The 20153-nt window shown below is 40.8% G+C and overlaps 1 protein-coding gene across 3 annotated transcripts in view; it reads right to left on the bottom strand.

Annotated features, from left to right (window-relative positions):
* The window catches only part of rabgap1l (RAB GTPase activating protein 1-like), a 96180-nt gene that overhangs the window by 25032 nt on the left and 50995 nt on the right, over window positions 1-20153 (bottom strand). For all 3 annotated transcript variants that reach the window (XM_019346801.2, XM_019346800.2, XM_019346802.2), the window contains 4 exons: window positions 16064-16177; window positions 8771-8845; window positions 7395-7520; window positions 3430-3573 (listed from right to left, as the gene is read on the bottom strand). In XM_019346801.2, coding sequence (XP_019202346.1) covers window positions 3430-3573; window positions 7395-7520; window positions 8771-8845; window positions 16064-16177 — 459 coding nt within the window. The remainder of the gene's footprint in view (window positions 1-3429; window positions 3574-7394; window positions 7521-8770; window positions 8846-16063; window positions 16178-20153) is intronic.

Consider the following 20153-nt stretch of genomic DNA (forward strand, 5'->3'; position numbering starts at 1 on the left):
TTAACAGGCAGATTGTCATCATGCGGCTCAATGGGTGAGAAAGACTTGGGAAACTTTTAATTGTTCTGCCTGGGGCTAACTGGGAGGCAGGAAAGGGAAGACTGGAAAAAAAAAAGGAAGGGAAGAAGGAAGGCAGGCAGAGAGGGAGGAGGATGGAAGAAAGTTGCTTTTGCATTTGACGCAATTACAGTGAGACAGTCAAAGCATTAGGAATGAAAACACTAATAACCCACCGTGTTTATGTATGTTTATTTTTAAAATAGAGTCATTAAGTCAAATTGTAACCAAGGACGATGGTGGTGGTAACTGATAAGGTTACTTTGTGTTAAAAGTCAGAATTTGACACAGCAGGTCATACTCGCTGCACACTTACTGAATGACATGAGAAGTTCATTAGGATCTGCATGCATTAGATCAGGTGTTCCTCAGGGCTTTGTTATTGGCCCCATGCAGCCTTGTGCGTAGGCTGAAACATTACATGGCCCCCATTGTATTTCTGGTTCCACCAAGTCTATGGCAGCTACATCTCTCCCATCCAGCGCTCTCCAACCTTTTTTGCATCACGGACCGGTTTAATGTGAGACAATATTTTCACAGACCGGCCTTTAAGTTGTGGCGGATAAATACAACCAAATAAAATGATACCACCAAGACAAAAACTGTGCTATTTTGTAAATATAATAATAAATGCAAATTCACTGTGTAACTCTATTAGCAGCGTCCTCCTGAAATGCACCAACAACATTGAGAGTAACATCCTCCTCTCTGCCCCTTAACGCTCTCTGGTCGCTATGGTAATGCGTAAATATTTCTTTCAAAATAAGACAACTACAACACGGAAAAAGACCCAGGGAAACCGAGTTAATGATAAAAATGATTTTTTTAAAAATGGACCGGTACCGGTCCGTGGCCCGGGGGTTGGGGTTGAGGTCCTAACCTGTATTGCTGGTTCACACCCAGCTGCAAACCCCCTCAGTGTATGTGGAGGGCCATGTTCTGATGAAGCTTAAAGAACATCATCAAACAGGAGTGGAGATGAGACGAAACTCTAGAGTCCACGACCCGCTGAAAACTGATTTGACTTTTTGCCAAGGACGGGAACACCGCTCTGTTAAAGGACCCGATAACAATAACCCACCGTTGTTGGCCACATACCCCATAGTCCTGCTACACCGCCCACAAGATCCTCTGGGGGGCCAATGTGTAATACTTTGCCCAATATTTGTCTTTCTGGTATTCATATATTTTGTGTAAATGACTGAAACACTGCATTGAACAGCACATTATTCCCTCTCTTCGTCTGTGTATCAGTTTCCTAGTTTCTCTGTAGTTCTTCTGCACGAGTCTCCAGAGCTGAATGTGTCTGATCTATGGATACTGGCCCACAAGTCTGTTCACTGTTTGTTGATGCTCAGTGCTCCGCTTCTCTCTCTCAGCTTTCCTCTCACTCAACCAGTCGAGGCAGATGGCTGCCCAACCTTAGCCGGGTTGTGTCAGGGGTTCCTTCTGTGAAAAGGGAGCTTCTCCTCCCCGCCGATGCCAAGTGCATTCTCAGGGGTGAAATCGCCATCGTTAACTTACCATGTATAGTGCCATGAGACGACACAGGAATATATTGTACTATAGAACCACATCCAAGACTGTTTGGGAGTGTGTGGGGTTTTTTTGTCAATTCAACTCTGAAATATATATTTTTCGATATATATACACGTATCTGAAATGAATCATATAAAGCTCCTCAGTGATGCCCGTTATTTCTGGGACTAACACTTCTTCCGTCACACAGATTTTGTAAGATGATAAGTGACTTGCTCATCGATCGGTATTAGGTCAGGTGGCCCTGATGATATTAGATCATTGATAGCATCGACTCTAAAAGGCCTGAGCAGAAGCATCGATGCTGTGTGCCCTTTACTTGTGGCCACTGATAACCGGGAAGTGCAGTTTGGGTTCACCGACTCCTCCCTCGCTACTCCAGTCTCCATTCACATTCCAGAAGGGCTCGTGGAAACTGATTTGGATTTGCACCACGGCAAAAGCACCCCTAGCTTGGCAACATCGTGTGACTCTCCTTTATAGCACAGCACTTGCTGTTTTTCTTTTGTTTTTTTAAAGGGTCAAGGTCAAGTTTATTTATACAGCACATTACCAACAGGCCATGCTGCACAAAGTGCTTAACAATGTAAAATGCCACTAAAATAAATAAAATGCACAACAATGATTCAGCAAAATATAGAAAAATGAATAAAATAAATGGATAACTAAAACAAAGCTGTGAAAACCAAACTGTTTAGGTCAGCGTGTGTTAAAAGCAGATCTGCGAGACAGAAAAGTGGTTTATTTTTTATACCATTAGGATGTTGCACCTTTTTTTTCATAGGTCATATCCTCTTAGTATTGTATGAAAATGTCTTCTTACCCCATTTGCACAAAACCATCTCTACACATATCATGATGATCTGTATTTCCGTAATTTCTTTATATATTTGAAGTGACCACAAAAGCCAATTATTTGGCCTTACTAGATATCCCAGGGATCGTTGTCCATGTGCCAAAGCTTTTTTTTGTTCAGATCTAATATCAAGAGGAAGACTATTCCAGAGTCCGGGACCTGCCACAGAGAAGGCTGTGGAATAGTTAAGGTTAGTTTGGACAAATAAACAGGAACTCAGACAGGTGAGAAGGAGCTCGGCCGTTCAGTGATTTTAAAACAAAAATTACGATTTTAAATTGGGTCATGTAAGGAACAGGAAGTCAGTGTGGAGAGGCCAACACCGGGGTTACAGGCTCCTTCAGTTTAGTGCCAGTCAGCAGACGAGCAGCTGCATTTTGGACCAACTGGAGACGATAAAGAGAGGCCTGGTCCAAACCAGATACAGAGAACTGCAGTAGTCCACTCGGCAAGTAATGAACACATGAATAACACGTCCAAAGACATCAGCTGGAAGGTGTGGCTTTACCTTGGCTCACACAGTTTAAAGGAACCATCAAGGTGCACACTGAGGTTTTTAACATTTGACTTACAATAGGAAGCTAAGGGGCCCAGAGCCCCGTCACTCTGTTTATTAACGATTAATGATCGACGGGTATTATCTGACAACGGTCTTCAGGCTGAGGGGTAATAAAAACTGCTTGGAGGAATATATTTCTGTGGAGCTAGCAGAACTTGCAGCATACATTACTTCTGTGCATTTTCCACACCACAGCAATGAAGCCAGGCATTCTCAGAAGAGCTGTTTTCAGTCGTCTTTGTCGACATCCAACCCTCTCCTCTAATACACTTCTCCCGACCCCTCGTAACCTCCTTTCTATCCACTTTCAACTGATTTCCTGTTTCCAGACAGTTGAGCATCGCCTTACTGGACTCTGGACAATGTAGACTAAAGCCCTCTCCCCATGTAATCAGTATAACAAGTGCACTGACGTTACCTCGCAGAGCAGCAGGTCAGTGATGTGAAAAACCATGCACAGGGGGAATTTGGCGGTGAAGAGTGTTAGGAACCACTGGGAGGCGTACATGTGTGCCTCCAGGTTCAGGTTTTGGAAGTGGGACCACAGATCTGGAAGTTGTTCCTGTAGGAGAAGGAAAAAGGGGAACTTGTGAGATAAAACAGCACTTACAAACAGATAAAGATGTGGCTCTGCTTGTCATTTCAATTTTACATTATTTCATTTTTGCTCATGCTTTATTAAATCATGCTGTCTCACTGAGATGATAATCTCTCCCGAGAGACCCACAACTAAGAAAAAACTAAAGAAATAAATACATTTTAAAAAGACACATAACATAATACAGTATTATATCACAGCTGCCAAACAGACCAGGAGATTGGTTTGACATTAGACATGTTTTTAATGTTGTACAGAAAAAATACAATCATACAGTTAAAAATCTAAAGGCACTAAAATAAATGTATTCTATTTGTGTTCTTAGTGTTTTTACAACCCTTGTTCCAGTTACTTTTAGCTTTGAGTGTTCGAGCACGTACAGTGAACCACAGAGTTCATTGGACAACACTTATATCTGACATCATACCGTATTTTGCGGACCATAAGGCGCATTAAACAAAACAGTCAGATAAGTCAAACTTTACTCAACTCATTCTTCTTGCTTCCTCCACTTCCGTATCATTGATTCATTAATGTTGAATTCTCCTGCAGCTGCTCTATTCCCATGTTGTTGCAGTATATTAATGACTAACCTCGTATTGTGGATGGATTATCTCAGTTGTTCTCCTGACTGAAGTTTGGTCCGTTTACAGCATCCTGCCATGCGATTGCATTTGTCCCTAACCATCGGGAACCCTCACGTTAACTTTTATCGAGTGGAAAAAAGTTAGCGTTCATCCTCCAGCTTCACTGTGTTTATGCTATGCTAACATAGCTGTGTCGCTAGCGATCACGTAGCACATCATTATATACAGAGATGGGCAGTAACGCGTTACTGTAATCTGATTACTTTTTTAAAGTAACGAGTAATGTAAGGGATTACTATTGCAAAAACGGTAATTAGATTACCGTTACTTTCACGTAGGAACGCTGCGTTACTGTGTTACTAAAACCGTGATTTTTTGCGAGAACGTCTCATGACAGTGACGTAAGCGAGTGCGACGTTCGTGACAACAGCTGTCTGCAGATCATAATATATCGAGTGCGCGACAGAGTGTAGCATGCAGCGTTTAAAGTGTGGAAGTACTGACCTTATTTTGAGTTTGATTCCATAAAAAGTGACAAAAACATTAGTGTCCGTTGTGCGTGGGAAGAAAACTTTTTACAGCGAAAAAAACCCCTAAACTTCCAAGCAAGCACCGAGTGCGCTACGACTGTAATGGGAAATTCACAGAGAAACTCGCGGATTCTTCCACTGACCGCTGCGGCACACCTGCACCAGGCTAAACCTCCACCTACTCCCGTCCTACTTTACAGGTGAAAATAGAGCAACAGGACCGCTAGTCTTTGATTTTATTTATTTTCTGCTGTGTTTCACTTTCATCTATTTGAAAGAGTGAGTGTAAACACAAAAACATATTTTATTTTATGTGCTGGAATGTGCAGAAAATAGGTTTAAATGTTAAACAAATTTCTTCCAGTCAGAGAATGTTGCATATAATTAAATTTTTGCTTGATGCATAAAGTTAAAAGATTAAAACTAATAAAACAAGTTTTAAAAAGAGACGTTTCCATTTGATTACATTTTGTATGATGGATTATGCAGAAAAAGTAGAATTGGGCTGAAAGATCTATCGCTTTATTACCTATTCAGGTTGTAAATTGTGTTTTTAAAAAGTAACTAAGTAATTAATTACTTTTGAAAATAAGTAATCAGTAAAGTAACGGGATTACTTTTTGGGGGAAGTAATCAGTAATTAGTAACTGATTACTTTTTTCAAGTAACTTGACCAACACTGATTATATACCAGCTAGCCCAACTTCAGTAACCCTACAAACGTCACTGCTGTTTAGTTTTCTGTCTTCATTTATGTTGGAAGTGATAGCAGAGCTGTACGTTTGAATGTTTCAGGAATCTCTCAGTCAGAACATGCTATATCATGTTTAGGTGGAAGCTAGCGAGCTAACTTCCTGCTAACTTCTAACTCCGTTAAATGTAATCAATCCTGTTTTCATGGATGCCTGGATGTTAAACTTAATTGTTACACCTGGTAAAGCAGCAACGCTGATCATTTTATTAAAGATGAAACAGTTTTTAACTCTCAGTGATGCCGCAGTGTTTGTTTGACTTTGGGACCGGAAGCAGACGGAGTTTAGGACCCAGATTACTCCGCGAGGCTCCTGACTACAGTAGCCGTAATGCTCCAACAATCCATCAAGCGGTGCGGCTTCGTAGCTTAGCAAAGTCGTACTAAAACATTTTTGACAGATTTTTGAGCGCCGTGTACCACATAAAATCGATTTGAGGTCAGTAAGCACAACCAGAATTCATACATAAGGCGCACTGTTGATTTTTGAGAAAATTAAAGGATTTTAAGTGCACCAGAGAATCAGAATCGTGTGTTTTCTACAGTCAATGGTGCAGACACATACAAGGAATTTGGTTCTGGTAGATGGTGGCTCTCAAGCACAGCAATGTAAATCACACACACACACACACACACACACACACACACACACACACACGCACACACCTGTCTATATATACATTACACATACATACACAAAGCTGTGTAAACCAACTATAAATAACTAATCTAAACTTATATACATAAAATACAGAAATGAAATGAGGTGGAATGAATACTACAGAATGTACATATAGTGCGGAGAGTACGGTACTCTAAATTATCAGATGGTATCATTGCACTGAGCTAATGTGATTGCACTAACTGTCTCCATGCTGACAGGCGACTGCTAGCAGAGGCAGGACGGATTTAGGCGCCAAGATCAACTCAGTGGATTTGGGTTGTAATACCCGAGTGGGATGGGACATCAGCACTCATTATCCTCAACGGTGAGAAAGCCTATACAGGCTGCAAATCTATACTCAACTCTGAAATATAGATTTTTTTCAATGTTTTAATGAAAGACAGGCGTCAACGAGGCAACATGTTACAGTCCAAATATGATGCAATAACTGGCAACGTCCTCTTCAGTACGAGTAAACTCAAACTTACCCCGAGTTAAATGCAAAGTCTTTTTCTGTTTAGTGCACTGGTTTATGCATTTAATCAGTGATTATTAAACAGCTCCATTATGAAGAAAGTACCAATGCTGGAAAATCAAATCTAGTGTAAATGAATGGTCCTGGAGACTGGTCTGTATACAAAGTGAACTTCATGCCATTTAAGTCATGAAGCAGACAGATGGGATCAATTTTAATGTCGAGCTGTAATTCTGAGGCGCAATCATTTAAATTTCTGCAACCAAGTGGTGAGATCAAAAAATGTGTTGCAAATGACCAAAGACAACAAAGGCAACTAAGTGGAAAGAGCTATTCCCGTATGCTAGGTGACTCGCAGCTCTAACAGCGCTCGTAATCATCAGCAAACTGTCCTTGATTTGTAAAAAATGAAGGTAGGCCTGGGTCCTGTGTAAGAACAATGACGTCCAAGCTAACTATGACTCCCAAAGTGAATCCACTTTCCAAAAACAGCTTTTAAAACACTCCCAAACACAGTCAAATAGATTTAGAAGACTGATATATGCTTTAATCTGAAGCTTAACCCAATTCATATTCACTCATTTCACCGACTACGGTCCAAAGTGAAGCTTATCAAACTCCAAATAAAAAGTAGCCCAGAATGAGGGACCGAGTCATTCACAACAGCAACATGACAGACAAAACTAAACCTACAAACAGAAAGCAGTGTGATGCAGACCATCCTTCCTGTCAGGGTCCCATTGATTGATTTAAAAATGTAAAAGGTTGCACGACTAACCTGCATCAGCCTCTCCAATTGGTAGAACTTGCAGTGAAGATCTTCAAAGTTGTTCTTGTAGAGAGCTCTCAGGCCATATTCATACATGATTTTTACCAAAACACAAAAGGCCTGCTCCTCGGGCATCTGAAAGCATGTGGAAAACCTCAATCAGCAACACTTTGGAAAAATGACAACAGCTAAATATCCAAAATGTGTTCCTGCTGACACAAAAGGTCAGAGCAGCTCCCTCAAGAAGACTCAAACATGGCCGTCACCTAACAGTGGAGGGAAACAGTGCAGCTGTGGAAGATGCGACTAATACAAGTTTTATGTGTGAGCATTTTATGGTCTGTGTGTGCATGTGGATGGATGAAGACGAGGAGCAGGAGAGAATGCTTAATGCTGTGCTCGTCTCTCAGTGTGTACACGGCTTTATTTCTCCTCTCCTTCACGTGCACGCTCTCACAGACTGTGAGGTGATATTTAATCAGAGTGACAGTATGTGTTTGGGACTGAATGGGCTCCTGCAGGTAAACCCGAGCCTCTATTAATATTCCTGACATTTCCTCTATAACCTCTCCCTCCTTCCTCTATTACACGCCTCCTCCTCCTCCTGTATAACCCCTCTTTCTTAGACTGCTGCTGTCCCCTTTATCTTTACAGCCTTCTCCTCCTCTATAACTTTTTCCTTGTGTCCTCCTTCTGCAGCCAGCTCCTCACCTTCACATCCCTTCAACAAACGTGCAGCTCTTGGGCACATCTCTCCGACCTCATCCCTACTCCTCTCTCCCACAACATCTCACTCCTCTTTAACCTCTGCTGCCCTTGCCATTTGGACTTTAACCAAACTTCCACAGCTCTCTTACCCCATGTGTCAACTCCACTGTCTCTCCTTCATGTGTCCTTTAAAAACTTGCTCAAATCAAATTTGAGGTGATATTTGTGCAAAGTCACTTTACACACAGCATACAGGTACTATAAACATGGATTTGTGACCTTGAATGTGTGTGTGAAAGGAATCGATTCTCTCACTCCTTCTCTTCATCCACATCATCTCATTCAGTGTGTTATATTACCCTGCTGCTTTATTATACTTTGTACAAGCCAGGAAACTGTTTGTAGAGACAGTGAAGTCTAGGTGCAGGAGCACGCTGCTCGTGTTAACCTTGATCATTTGTTTGAGTGCCATCTGCAGATAGTGTAGGAGAATCAAGGTTACATTTAAGCAGCGACAGAAAGCTTTTATTCTGAAAGCCCGGGAGAAACACTGAAGGCAAATTCTTTTGCAAATGCACAACGAGTTTGAGCACAAGCATGTGTTTAGCAAACAGTGCTAACTGGTGTGTTGGATCATCTGCTGTACAGTGAACAGCTGATGGGATGAGTTTACTTACATGTAAGAGGAGAACAGCAGCGAGGAACGACTGACCCTGGCAGTAACCAATTTCCTCATCGTAGACCGAGTAGGCCTGCAGGAAAACAGCAAATGACAAAAGACAGAAACCAGTTCCATTAGGTTCCTCCATCAGCAGCATGAGTATCTGAATCAGTTTGCTTAAAATGCAAAATGCCACAGCGTAGTGTTAAAACCTTTATTAAGATCATTTCTTGTACTGTGTTGCAGCCTGCTGCTTGCATTAGCCATAAAACAAGTTCATCAGCCACAGCTGAATAACTCCAGTGTGTTATGGAGCAGCTTACATTGTTCTGAGCCACCAGCGTCAGTCTGGTGCTACATCACCTTTCAGCATTCAGATTCAGTGTTTTCAGAGTGTGATGCAACTTCACTGTTCTGACTTTGTGTAGCTCTTTCTGGAGCTTTAACATCTACCACGGATGTTTTCTTGCATCTAAAAGAAAAAAATGTAATATTTACCTGTGAAAACACATTAGCTGGTAGAGCAAAACCCTTATTAGAGCCTAAAAATCTGCATTGTTGAGGCCACATTTAACAGTAGCACAGTGCCATTAACCTTTGATGTGAGAGTGTGGTTTGGGGCCAAACTGCTGCGTAACGTGATGATCAGCTGCAGTAATAAGGCATTAACAGTACAACTATAGTTTGGTTTTTTTAATAAAAGCTGATTTATTTTGGACCCACCCAGGTTTTAATCAGGCACACTGGAAACTGATAAGAGTATATCATCTTTGCATGATTGGACGCCGCTATGAGGGTTTCTGTGACATTACTGGATGGTTAAGGCTTTATTTATATTCAGGCTTAAAAACAAAAATCCATGTTTCCTTTTATCATCCAGGTAAATCAGGCAAACCTAATAATATCTGCTGACAACTGCTATCTATTACCAAACTTTGCAAGCTCACAGCAATGGAACCCACAAACTGGACAACAGAAAATTGGAAAAATGCTGACTCGTCTGAAGAGTCAACTTCTGCCGCAACATTCAGATGATAGTGTCACAATTTAGAGTAAAAAACATGAAAGACTGGATCCATCCTGATTTGTATCAACGGTTCAGGCTGGTGATGGTGTAATGGTGTGGGGTGTATTTTCTTGGTATTAACTGAACATCATTTAAACACCACAGGACATCAGAGAATTGTTGCTGCCCACGTCCATTCCCACATGACCACAATGAACCAATCATCTGATGGATTTGCAGCTGAGAAATCTGCATACTACTTCGTGAGGCTATCATATCATGTTTCCAGCACCTTTTTGAATCTATGCCACAAATAATAAAAGACAAAAGGGGGCAAGTTGTACCTAACTCACAAGTGTAGGTTAAAATACATAAGCAGAGCTACAGGACGACACTGAAGTATAACCGAGTGGTCCTGAAAAGTGTGTTTCTTGTGACTATATGGACTGGTAACATTTGCTTTTAGTGAAAATACTTAAGAAATAATCACACACCATTTCATCTTGAAAGCTTAGTGCCTTGCTGATCTTCCAGTTAGCCTCAGAACATCAGCATGTATACGAGACACGTCCTGAGAGACAGTTTCTCTCAGCATTTAAGTTTTGCTGAGCTAAACCCCCCAAATTTAATAGTAAACATCCAAAATGCAAGAGCTGCTTTAAAACACTAGAATCTCTTTCATTTACCAATAACTTAAGAGCGAATGAGAATCCTGCCTGTTCTCAAACAACGAGGGCAGAGTATATAAAAGTCTGGATTGCATAAAACTGTCATTTCAAACTGGCTCTGCAAATTTAAGGTCATATTGTATTAAGCCTGAACCAGATGGTTTTGTCCAAAAACTGGAAATGAGCTAAAGTGCTCAAACTCATTTCATAGCTGAGAAACAAAACCCACAGAAAGAGAGACAACTCACCGTCTACAGTCACTGTTGTATGGTTTCCAGGAACTCTAATCTGTTCATTTTTGAGTTTGAGTGAGTGTTTGTGCCAAATCTGAAGAAATTCTTCAGTGTTTCTTTCACAAAATGCATTATATATCTTACTGTAGATATGAGAGCTGGCTAGTTCAGTCATTAAAGTGACTGATCTAGGAGAATAACCTTCAGATGACCATTCGGGAGAGGCAATGTCTCAAAACGGTTGGTAGCTGACACACCCCACCAATCATGCTAATGAGCCAACAGACAGCCTTTTCACCGTGTAAACAAGAAATGACTTAAAACAATTACACTCGAGAGGAAAAAACGATTGGACAGCTTACATTCTGGTTTGCCTACACGTGTACGGGAAGACTGGTACTAACCACAGGTGTGATTCCAACACCTGCAGTAAGAGGGGCACCAAGTCTATTTTAATATCAATCACCTTGCACTATTCGCTTATAAGCAAGTGTGCTTAACTGACATGAAAGCTCAATGTTTGAGAGGCCAGCAGCCCCAGAACTGCGTTAGCTCCCCTTTATCAAGCAGCTGCGCGGCTGGTGAAGCGCGAGGGGAACTACAAGTCCATGAAATACTCTTTAAACTTGTTTTTTTATAATCACTCAAAAGGACCAAGTCTGTAACCGTTCAATATCTTCCACCGATATTTTGGCAGGATGCTCACTCGCTGGATGGACACCGACGACAAGAGCAGTCAAACAGTGTGTTTCAAAGACTGTCGCCCCGTTTCCACGCCTGAAAAATGAGCGTGGACGTCCAGAGCTCCACTGCTGATCGGTTCAGCTAATTTGGGGTTTGATGTGGAGGTAATGGAGAAGTCTTGTGGAGCTGTCTGGAGCGTAATCTACAAGCTGACATGCTTGATGGAGTGTGGCATTCACACGTCCCCTACTCGGCTGGGAGAAGTGCACGCTGACAGATGGATGGGGGAGGTCCTGGTGGGTGAAATCTAAATTTGTTAGCCTGAGCAGATAATAGGATCAGAGGGGTGCATTATTGCCGTCTACAAAGTATGCTCGAATCCTAATATCTAACGAGCAGATTTTTCTATTCTTACGTGTAAAGTATATAATGGTGGAAATGTGTTAATAATCATAGTATAAAAGTCATAATGTGTGTGTGGTTGCCTCACTGCTGGCGAACAATCTGAAGCTCCAATGAGTTTAAATTGTTTTTTTCATTTCAGGTAAGAAGCATCGGTCACCCGAACAAAAACTAATATCCTGAAAAACATGCACACAAACGTTCAGTAATTACTGGGACACACAGCATTAATCTGGCTGATGAGCCATGGTTACATGTTACCATGTTAACTTTCCCCTCTCTTGGTTAAAGTCCCATTTCCATGGAAACAGAAAATATTCCCTTTATTCCTGTATCCAGCCATCTGAAAGTTGCCAGTTTTGAATCCCAGCACTAGCTCGTTAACCTCGAACTTCTCCAGAGGGCACGCTCAGCGTAACACGGTAAATGTTGGGCGTTTTATATCATAGCTTCAGTCTAACTGAATGAAACTGAGTGAAACTGACGATAACTAAGGGAGAGAAGTCGTCCTTCCCTGGAGATTAAAGGTTAGGCTTATTACTGAGTAGGATAGAAAGAGGAAGAGAAACTTTGTGCTGGATCCTCTGTGCCTGTAACCCGCTCATGCCCGAAGATCCAACCAACCTTATCAGCAGCAAATCTACATGGATTTGCATACAAATGAAGGCTAGCTCGCCACTGACCTAGTTGGGTCCAGACTGGATGTTAAACCTTCCTGACAGGTTCTCCCAAAGCGCTGACCAACCATACTCTACTTCTGCAGTGCCAGAAAAACACACGGAGCAGAAGTTCTTCTTCATCACTCTAAACCTAGCTTTGATTTTAAAGGCAAAACATACCAATGTGGGTACAGCACAAGGCCTTATCCACATCGTTATTTACTGTATACGCTTCAGATAAGCTGTCTTATTTTCCTCTGTGGTCAGAAATAACTAAACTCATTTCATATTTACCCAATCCAAGAAATTTTATGATGGACAAAATCTTTATGTTAACACACAGAATTCTGAAATACCTCAGATTCCACTTTATTGCAGCACAGCCCTTCAGGAGAAGTGTAACTGTGTAACAGTGTTTCATGAAGAACGTCAGATATTTTGCATGATCAGCATTTCTGAGACTTGTCCTTAAATTTTTCTTCCACATCATTCAGTTGCATCTTACATTAGCGTCATCTGTCATCTCTTTAGAACTTTACATTTCACAATATTTTTGTGTTTGTCTGTTGGTTATATATAGTTAGATCCCAATTTTTTGGACACTACCACACCAGGTTGTTAAAATCTAAATTTTCCATTAATCATTTGGAAATTACAGACAATTTTCAATTAGGCAGGCTGTTTTAAGAGGTTTAGAGTCAAGTCTAACTTCTAACTGACAGTTTGCACAAAGTTCTATACACTCTGTGTTTATATTAGAGATGGCATGATACCACTTTTTTATGTCCGATACCGATATCATAAATTTGGATATCTGCCGATACTGATATGAATCTGATATAGTGTTTTTTAATCAATAAAACTGTTTTTTTAATATCTTGCTGCATTTTGTATAAGTTCATACTCCAGTTTAAATAAACAACAACACTAAAGCTATTCTGTTATACCTGTGTGTAAAAAATACACTGCACCCAAAATATTTCATAGTTCAGCAACACTGATCAATCTAATAAACTTAAACCTGCTCCATCCTCCCTATTCTGGTATTTTAAAGAGTACTTAGCAGAAATATTAAGCAACCTAACTAATAGGGTTGCAAACTCCCAGCAAAAAAAATAGGGAACCACCCCCCACCCTCCACCTCATGATGCTTAATCGATGTAATCAACTTTAATTTGATGCAGTGTGAAAAAAAATGCACAGAAATAAATTATTTTTCAAGAATAATTAAATAGATTCAACATCTTTCTTCAACAGAATTGCAGACTGCACAGATGGTACCTTCCCAAAGGATAAAGTACTATAGCTTACTAGGGTATATTAGACTTAACAGTTACTATATACAGTAATGGACTTCTATACATTTTACATCAGATTAAAACTTTGGGTGTAAGATTCAGATAATTATTTATTAAAAGCGAGACATTTTAAATGAGAATAAGAAAGAAAAGTATGTCTTTGTGCCCCCTTTTCCCTGTTCATGCCCTATCGGCCCCCCTGGCTAAACTTTGCTAGATCCGCCCCTGCACAGTTACCAGCCGTCAGCTACGTAGAAAAGGATCCTGGTGTAGAAAGTAATATTAAATACATTCTAACAACAGCTTATCAAGCTTAAACGTGCTGCTGTTGTTCAGCCGCTGGTTTCCTCTTTCTGGTGCAAACAAGAGAGACGGGAGTCGCAACAGAAAAGCCGATCAGCTGATCATTGATCAGTTTCATGATTGAAGTAGCAGCAGGAGAGGGAGAGAGAGAGAGAGGCAGTCGCTCCATATATCGGTTGCTAAGCTTAACGTGGGAACGCTTTACAAACATTCAGAGATGAACTTACACACTTGCTTTACTTCTCTCTGGGATAACTTCCTCAGAGATGAAACGCTGGTTTGGTAGCGAGGCTGCAAATACACACAGCCGCTCTATCACATGAGGCATACTGCTCCGACGTGCTACGGTTATGAGCCGAGTTACGCCGTGTCGCAAGTTTTGTGAGGTGTTTTTTTGATATTTAATGGATCGGATTACATTTTTTATTTCTGGCCAATATCCGATCCAGTAATTTAGGTCAGTATCGGACCGATACCGATACGTAATATCGGATCGGTCCATCTCTAGTTTAGATGAGGGGTGTCCAACTCCAGGCCTCGAGGCCCGGTGTCCTGCAGGTTTTAGATGTGTCCTTGATCCAACACAGCTGATTTAAATGTCCTGAAGTTCTCCAGAGGCCTGGTAATGAACTCATCATGTGATTCAGGTGTGTTGACCCAGGGTGAGATCTAAAACCTGCAGGACACCGGCCCTCGGGGCCTGGAGTTGGACACCCCTGCTTTAGATGAACGAACACTCCTCCTGATTACAGACTTAATGTGCCCACCTCCTCCAAACTGTTCTTGATAACCATGAAAATCAATCTTTGGGTCTCATTTGAAAGTCCACTAAGAAGCTATAAGAACCTAATTCAACACTTTGAATCAACTTCAGACATTATATCTGCTTCATTTGTCATGATGTAACATGGGAGCAGGTCTAAAGTCCCCTGTGGTGGTGTACAGAGGCAAAACTACAAAAACTGCGTCTTTGTACAACAAACTATGGACCCAAGTAAAGTTGGGTAAATACATCTATGCATAAACATCATCTCTTAGCCTGATTCCAGCGCACAGCTGGAATCAGGCTAAGAGGAGGACAGTCAGAGATTAAGACTGGATTTCCACGACCTTGGCTTTTGTCTGCACCGTGTTATTTCACAGATAATTACCCCAGGACCCAAGTCCACTGGGGACTCTATCATTCTAACTCAGAGAAGGCAAAGCCGAATTACAGGGGTGTCATTTTGTGACTATTCCCTGTTAAATATTTTACGTGTATGCATGGATGGAGGTAAGATTTTACTGTATTACTTTTGGAATTAACATTATATTGTTGTATCTTATCTGTATGAAAACACATGCATGTAGGGCATGCCCCAACATCCTTTCAACTCTGCGGTTTATCTCCGATTACGTCGAACAAAGGTCGCAATGTTTCGTCTCGTTGTCTTAATAAGTCTCAAGTATTTTTGCAATTATACGGCTTACTTATCGCCTCGAATTTGATACTCAAAAATCATTTTTGGTTGGCAATATGAAGAAATCTCCCACCTACATAACAGCCACCGTGTTTTTCCACTTTTGAAATTGGAAGAAAAGATCAATGACTGTCCACAGAGTGGTGCGTATGTCCAGTAGGTCACGTGTAGGAAGGGTTGGTGTCGATGCCTCAGTGTGCACTGTCAATCATATACTGTGGAGCCAGATTGAAATGCCAAGCTAATTCCTACTAAGCCATGCCAGACCAAAAAGATTATTAAAAATGTTGGCTGGCCTTCCAGGAACAGGTTAGTTTTACCACACATACAAGAATTAACTCTTAGCTTAGAGCTTAAAACAATTCTGCCATAAAGAAGGCAAAGTACCACACTACTGAAAGCAAGAGCTTATTTCATCATCATCATCATCATCATCATCATCATCATCATCATCATCATCATCATCATCATCATCATCATCATCATCATCATCATCATCATCACCACCACCACCACCACCACCACCACCACCACCACCATCATCATCATAATAATAATAATATCTGGATCTTCTTACTGTCACATGTCAGGCTTACCTTGCAGATCTTGTACAGCGAGTCCTGTCCGTCTCCATCAGAGTCTTTGAAGTAGTCGTGTGCAGGAAAAGTGCGGTGGATGTCACGGGTGATGACACTTTCCTGTGCAGAGTCCTGCAACATATGAAATAAATGCTCTTTACACGTGCGCCAAGTCAAGTGTTTATACCCCCAGAAAAACTTATACCACATTTGTGGTACAGTACAGTGGAAAGGGGGAATTTTACTTGGTCACCATGCAGGAGTTCAGGACATTTTCATCTTTTCTCCCTTTGGAAATGGAAAAGAAGTGGATGCAGTGGAAAAGGAGGCAACGTACTGTGCTCAAGTCAGAACTGACAGTATCAGTTCACAGGTACGAAACAAACCAACACGTCACTGTGTTTGTGTATTAGTCTTCCCTCGTTTCTCCTGCAACAGCCCTCCCCAGGCTCCAGTCGCTTCGTCTGCACAGTCTAATCCACAGCACTGCAGTGCACACACACCGAGCACGGCTGCTTATTTTGCAATGCGCTTCTCACTCACAAACAAGCATACACACACAGACAACGTGCTATGTCACTTCCCCCTCTCACACACACACACACACACACACACACAGTGCAAACACAACCGAGGGAGGACTGGAAGCAGAGTGTTCTCCAACAACTCACTGTAAGCTGAAGATAAACCAGCGCTGAGCCTGGTCGGCCTTGATGTGCGTTTGTGTGCATCACAGACACAAACAGAAAGAAAAATAAAGGAAAAACTCAAAGTTTTATCCTTTTGTGACAATAGTTAAGATTTTAAGTTCAAGCACCTCAAAGAGGAAAAGCAGTCTTCTACAAAGCGAGCTGATTTACACAGCTCTCTATACTGGTTAGAATGGTTTTTATGATGGCTGCTGATACAACAAGCATAACAGATGTACTGTAGTGCCTACAGACTAACTTACACATGAAGCTGGTGATAAAACACTAAACGAAACAAAGAAAACAGAGTTTTGCAGTGTCATCATAACATTTATGATGCATTACTATGTAAATGCAAAGGCTTTGGTTTAACACTGGCCAGGGGCCTAATATCAGACTTCATCCATCTATAATAGTTTACAATAAAAAAACAGTTATTTATATAAAGATTTTCTTCCTGCCTTCGAGTCGCCCGGGGCCGTCAAACCTTCGTACAGCTGTTGAGCTGCAAATGGTTTTTTAATGTTTGTTCTGTTTTGCAATTTAAAATGTAGAGAATAAAGTCATGCCAGACTTTAAGTCATTCACTACAAAGAATGAGTTGGCTAACGTTGGAAAATCACTAGAAACACAGTTACGCACCACATTACAGTGAATTTATAACTACAACACTAAATTAAAGTCATCAATGAGCTAATCGTAACTGTCTGCTCGAATCCTACAACAGGCTTCTATTAAATGAGTGAAAATGCCCAAACATACATGAAGCACACACCAACACGTTTGATGGAAGCTGTTGGCACAGCCGAGCGTAACGCTTTAATGAGCTCTGTGGAGGAGGGGGTGTGCCACTCTGTGCGTCTGATATGGAACTAACAGCTTTAAACGGCAAAAGAAATGAAAAATTTTTTAAAACGATGCTGCTCTTTAGGAACGTCTGCAAAGTTGTGAAGGTTTGTTATCTCGACCTGGTGTAGCCTAAACCAATTATGTTAACACATTAATTTACCCACATTTCATGGCTAAATTAATAACAGCGTGATGAAACTTGTCGGTGTTTTTATGCTGCATTCCTTCTCTGTGCAGATGGATTTCTATCTTCTTGAAATAAGTAAGTAAAATTTATTTATATAGCACATTTCACAGATAAAAATCACAAAGTGCTTCACAATAAGATCAGACATACAAGTTAAAATGAATTAAAAGCCCGTTTGTATAAAAATGTCTTCAGCTGCTTTTTAAAGGAGTCAGTAGAGTCTAGAGAGCGTAAAGACAGCGGCAGGGAGTCCCACAGCCTCGGTGCCTGAAAAGCCCGATCCCCACGTGTTTTAAACCGAGTACGTGGGACCACCAGTAGCCTCTGACCTGAAGACCTAAGTGCTCGGGATGAAGCATGAGGTTTCAACAGGTCAGAGATATAACTGGGGAGCTTCACCGTGCAGAGCTCTAAAAGTTACAACTAAAATTTTAAAATGAACCCTAAAATTTACTGGCAACCAATGAAGAGAAGCCAAAACTGGAATAATGTGAGACCTCTTGTTTGTACCAGTTAAAAGTCTTGCCGCTGCATTCTGTACAGACTGAAGGCGATCCAGAGCTGATTTGTTGAGACACGTAAAAAGACCGTTACAATAATCCAAACGAGAAGAGATAAAAGCATGAATCATCATCTCAAGTTCTGCCTTTGACACCAGCAGTCTGAGTTTAGAAATGTTTCTTAAATGATAAAAACAGTTCCGGACAAGTTGTTTAGAGTGTTTCTCAAGAGACATTGAACTGTCAAATATAACACCTAAGTTTCTGAGACTCGACTGAAATGAAGGGTCTAAAAAACTGATATGCTGCTGAATTTCTGAGAGCATGTGATCAGGTGCAGTAATCAAGGTTTCTGTTTTATCTGCATTTAACTGGAGGAAATTGTCATTTAACCATTGTTTGATTTCTGACAGACAATTATTTAAACAAGACAATTTATAAAACTCAGAAGCTTTGAAAGAACAGTATAACTGAATGTCATCAGCATAGAGATGATAAGAAATATTACTGTAACGTTTGATAATTTGGCCTAGAGGGAGGATATACAGCAAAAAGAGAATAGGACCTAAAACAGATCCTTGAGGTGCCCCAGAAGGCAGAACTGACGTTTCAGACAACACATGATTGATACAGACAGTAAAGGATCTCTCAGACAGATACGACATAAACCATTTCAAAACAACACCAGTAATCCCGAACAAATCCTTCAGCCTATTCATCATGATGCTGTGATCAACAGTATCAAAAGCAGAGCTGAGATCCAACAGAACCAGAACGGTGTACTCTCCAGAGTCTGCTGCCATCAAAATGTCACTAGATACTTTAAGCAAAGCGGTTTCAGTGGAGTGCAATTTGCGGAAACCAGACTGGAAAATGTCCAGAACATTGTTCTTCTCCAAAAAGTTGTTAAGTTGTTCTGCAACTGTTTTTTCCAAGATCTTTGACACCAATGGTAATTTTGATATTGGCCTGTAACTCCTTGGAAGAGATGGGTCCAAATTTGATTTCTTTAATATTGGTTCAACAATAGCTTGTTTAAAATAGCTGGGAAATGAGCCAGTATAAAGAGAAGTATTAAGAACACAGGGGCCAATAGAGTCAAACACACTAATGAAAAATGATGGAGGAAGTACATCAAGGTGGCTTGAAGTCAGTTTCATCTGACCAAGCAGAGCACTGATGTCCTGTAAGGTAACAGGAGTAAAAGAGGACCAGGTATCAGAGGTAAGCAAGGTGTCAGTGTGATACTGGGAGGATGATGGAGAAATATTAGACCTGACGGCAGCGACCTTATTAACAAAATAGTTTAAAAAGTCATTACAATCAGATTTAGTGTAGACTGGTACATGAGGAACATCAGGAGAGACAATGTTCTTAATTGTATCAAACAATACTCTGGGATTTTGCTTTTTTGAAGCTATTAGATTAGCAAAATATTCAGTTGTGGCATTTTTTATCATGTCATTAAGTGAGAAAATTGATTCCTTGAGATGTACCCTATGGACCTCAAGCTTGGAAGCCTTCCATAAACGTTCTAATTTGCGACAATATCTCCTAAAATTTCGAATATTTTCATTTATCCAAGGACAGAAATTTGAAGAATGGACAGCAGTTAGTTTCAGAGGTGCCACCGTATCTAAAATAGATTTACATTGATTGTTAAAAGACAAAATAAGTGAATCCATATCATTTTGAGCCATGCGAGGGTCAAACATGGCAGAGAACCTTCCAGCAGCATCCTGGTTTATAATCCGCCTTTGGATCATCAATTTAGGAGGTGAAGGATCCACGTAAAATGACAAATGAAAGAATATGCAGCTATGGTCACTCACATGGACATCCACCACACATACATCATGCATATTTAAACCCAGGGAGAAAAC

Source organism: Oreochromis niloticus, linkage group LG17 (genome assembly GCF_001858045.2).
Source record: "Oreochromis niloticus isolate F11D_XX linkage group LG17, O_niloticus_UMD_NMBU, whole genome shotgun sequence".
Lineage (NCBI taxonomy): Eukaryota > Metazoa > Chordata > Actinopteri > Cichliformes > Cichlidae > Oreochromis > Oreochromis niloticus.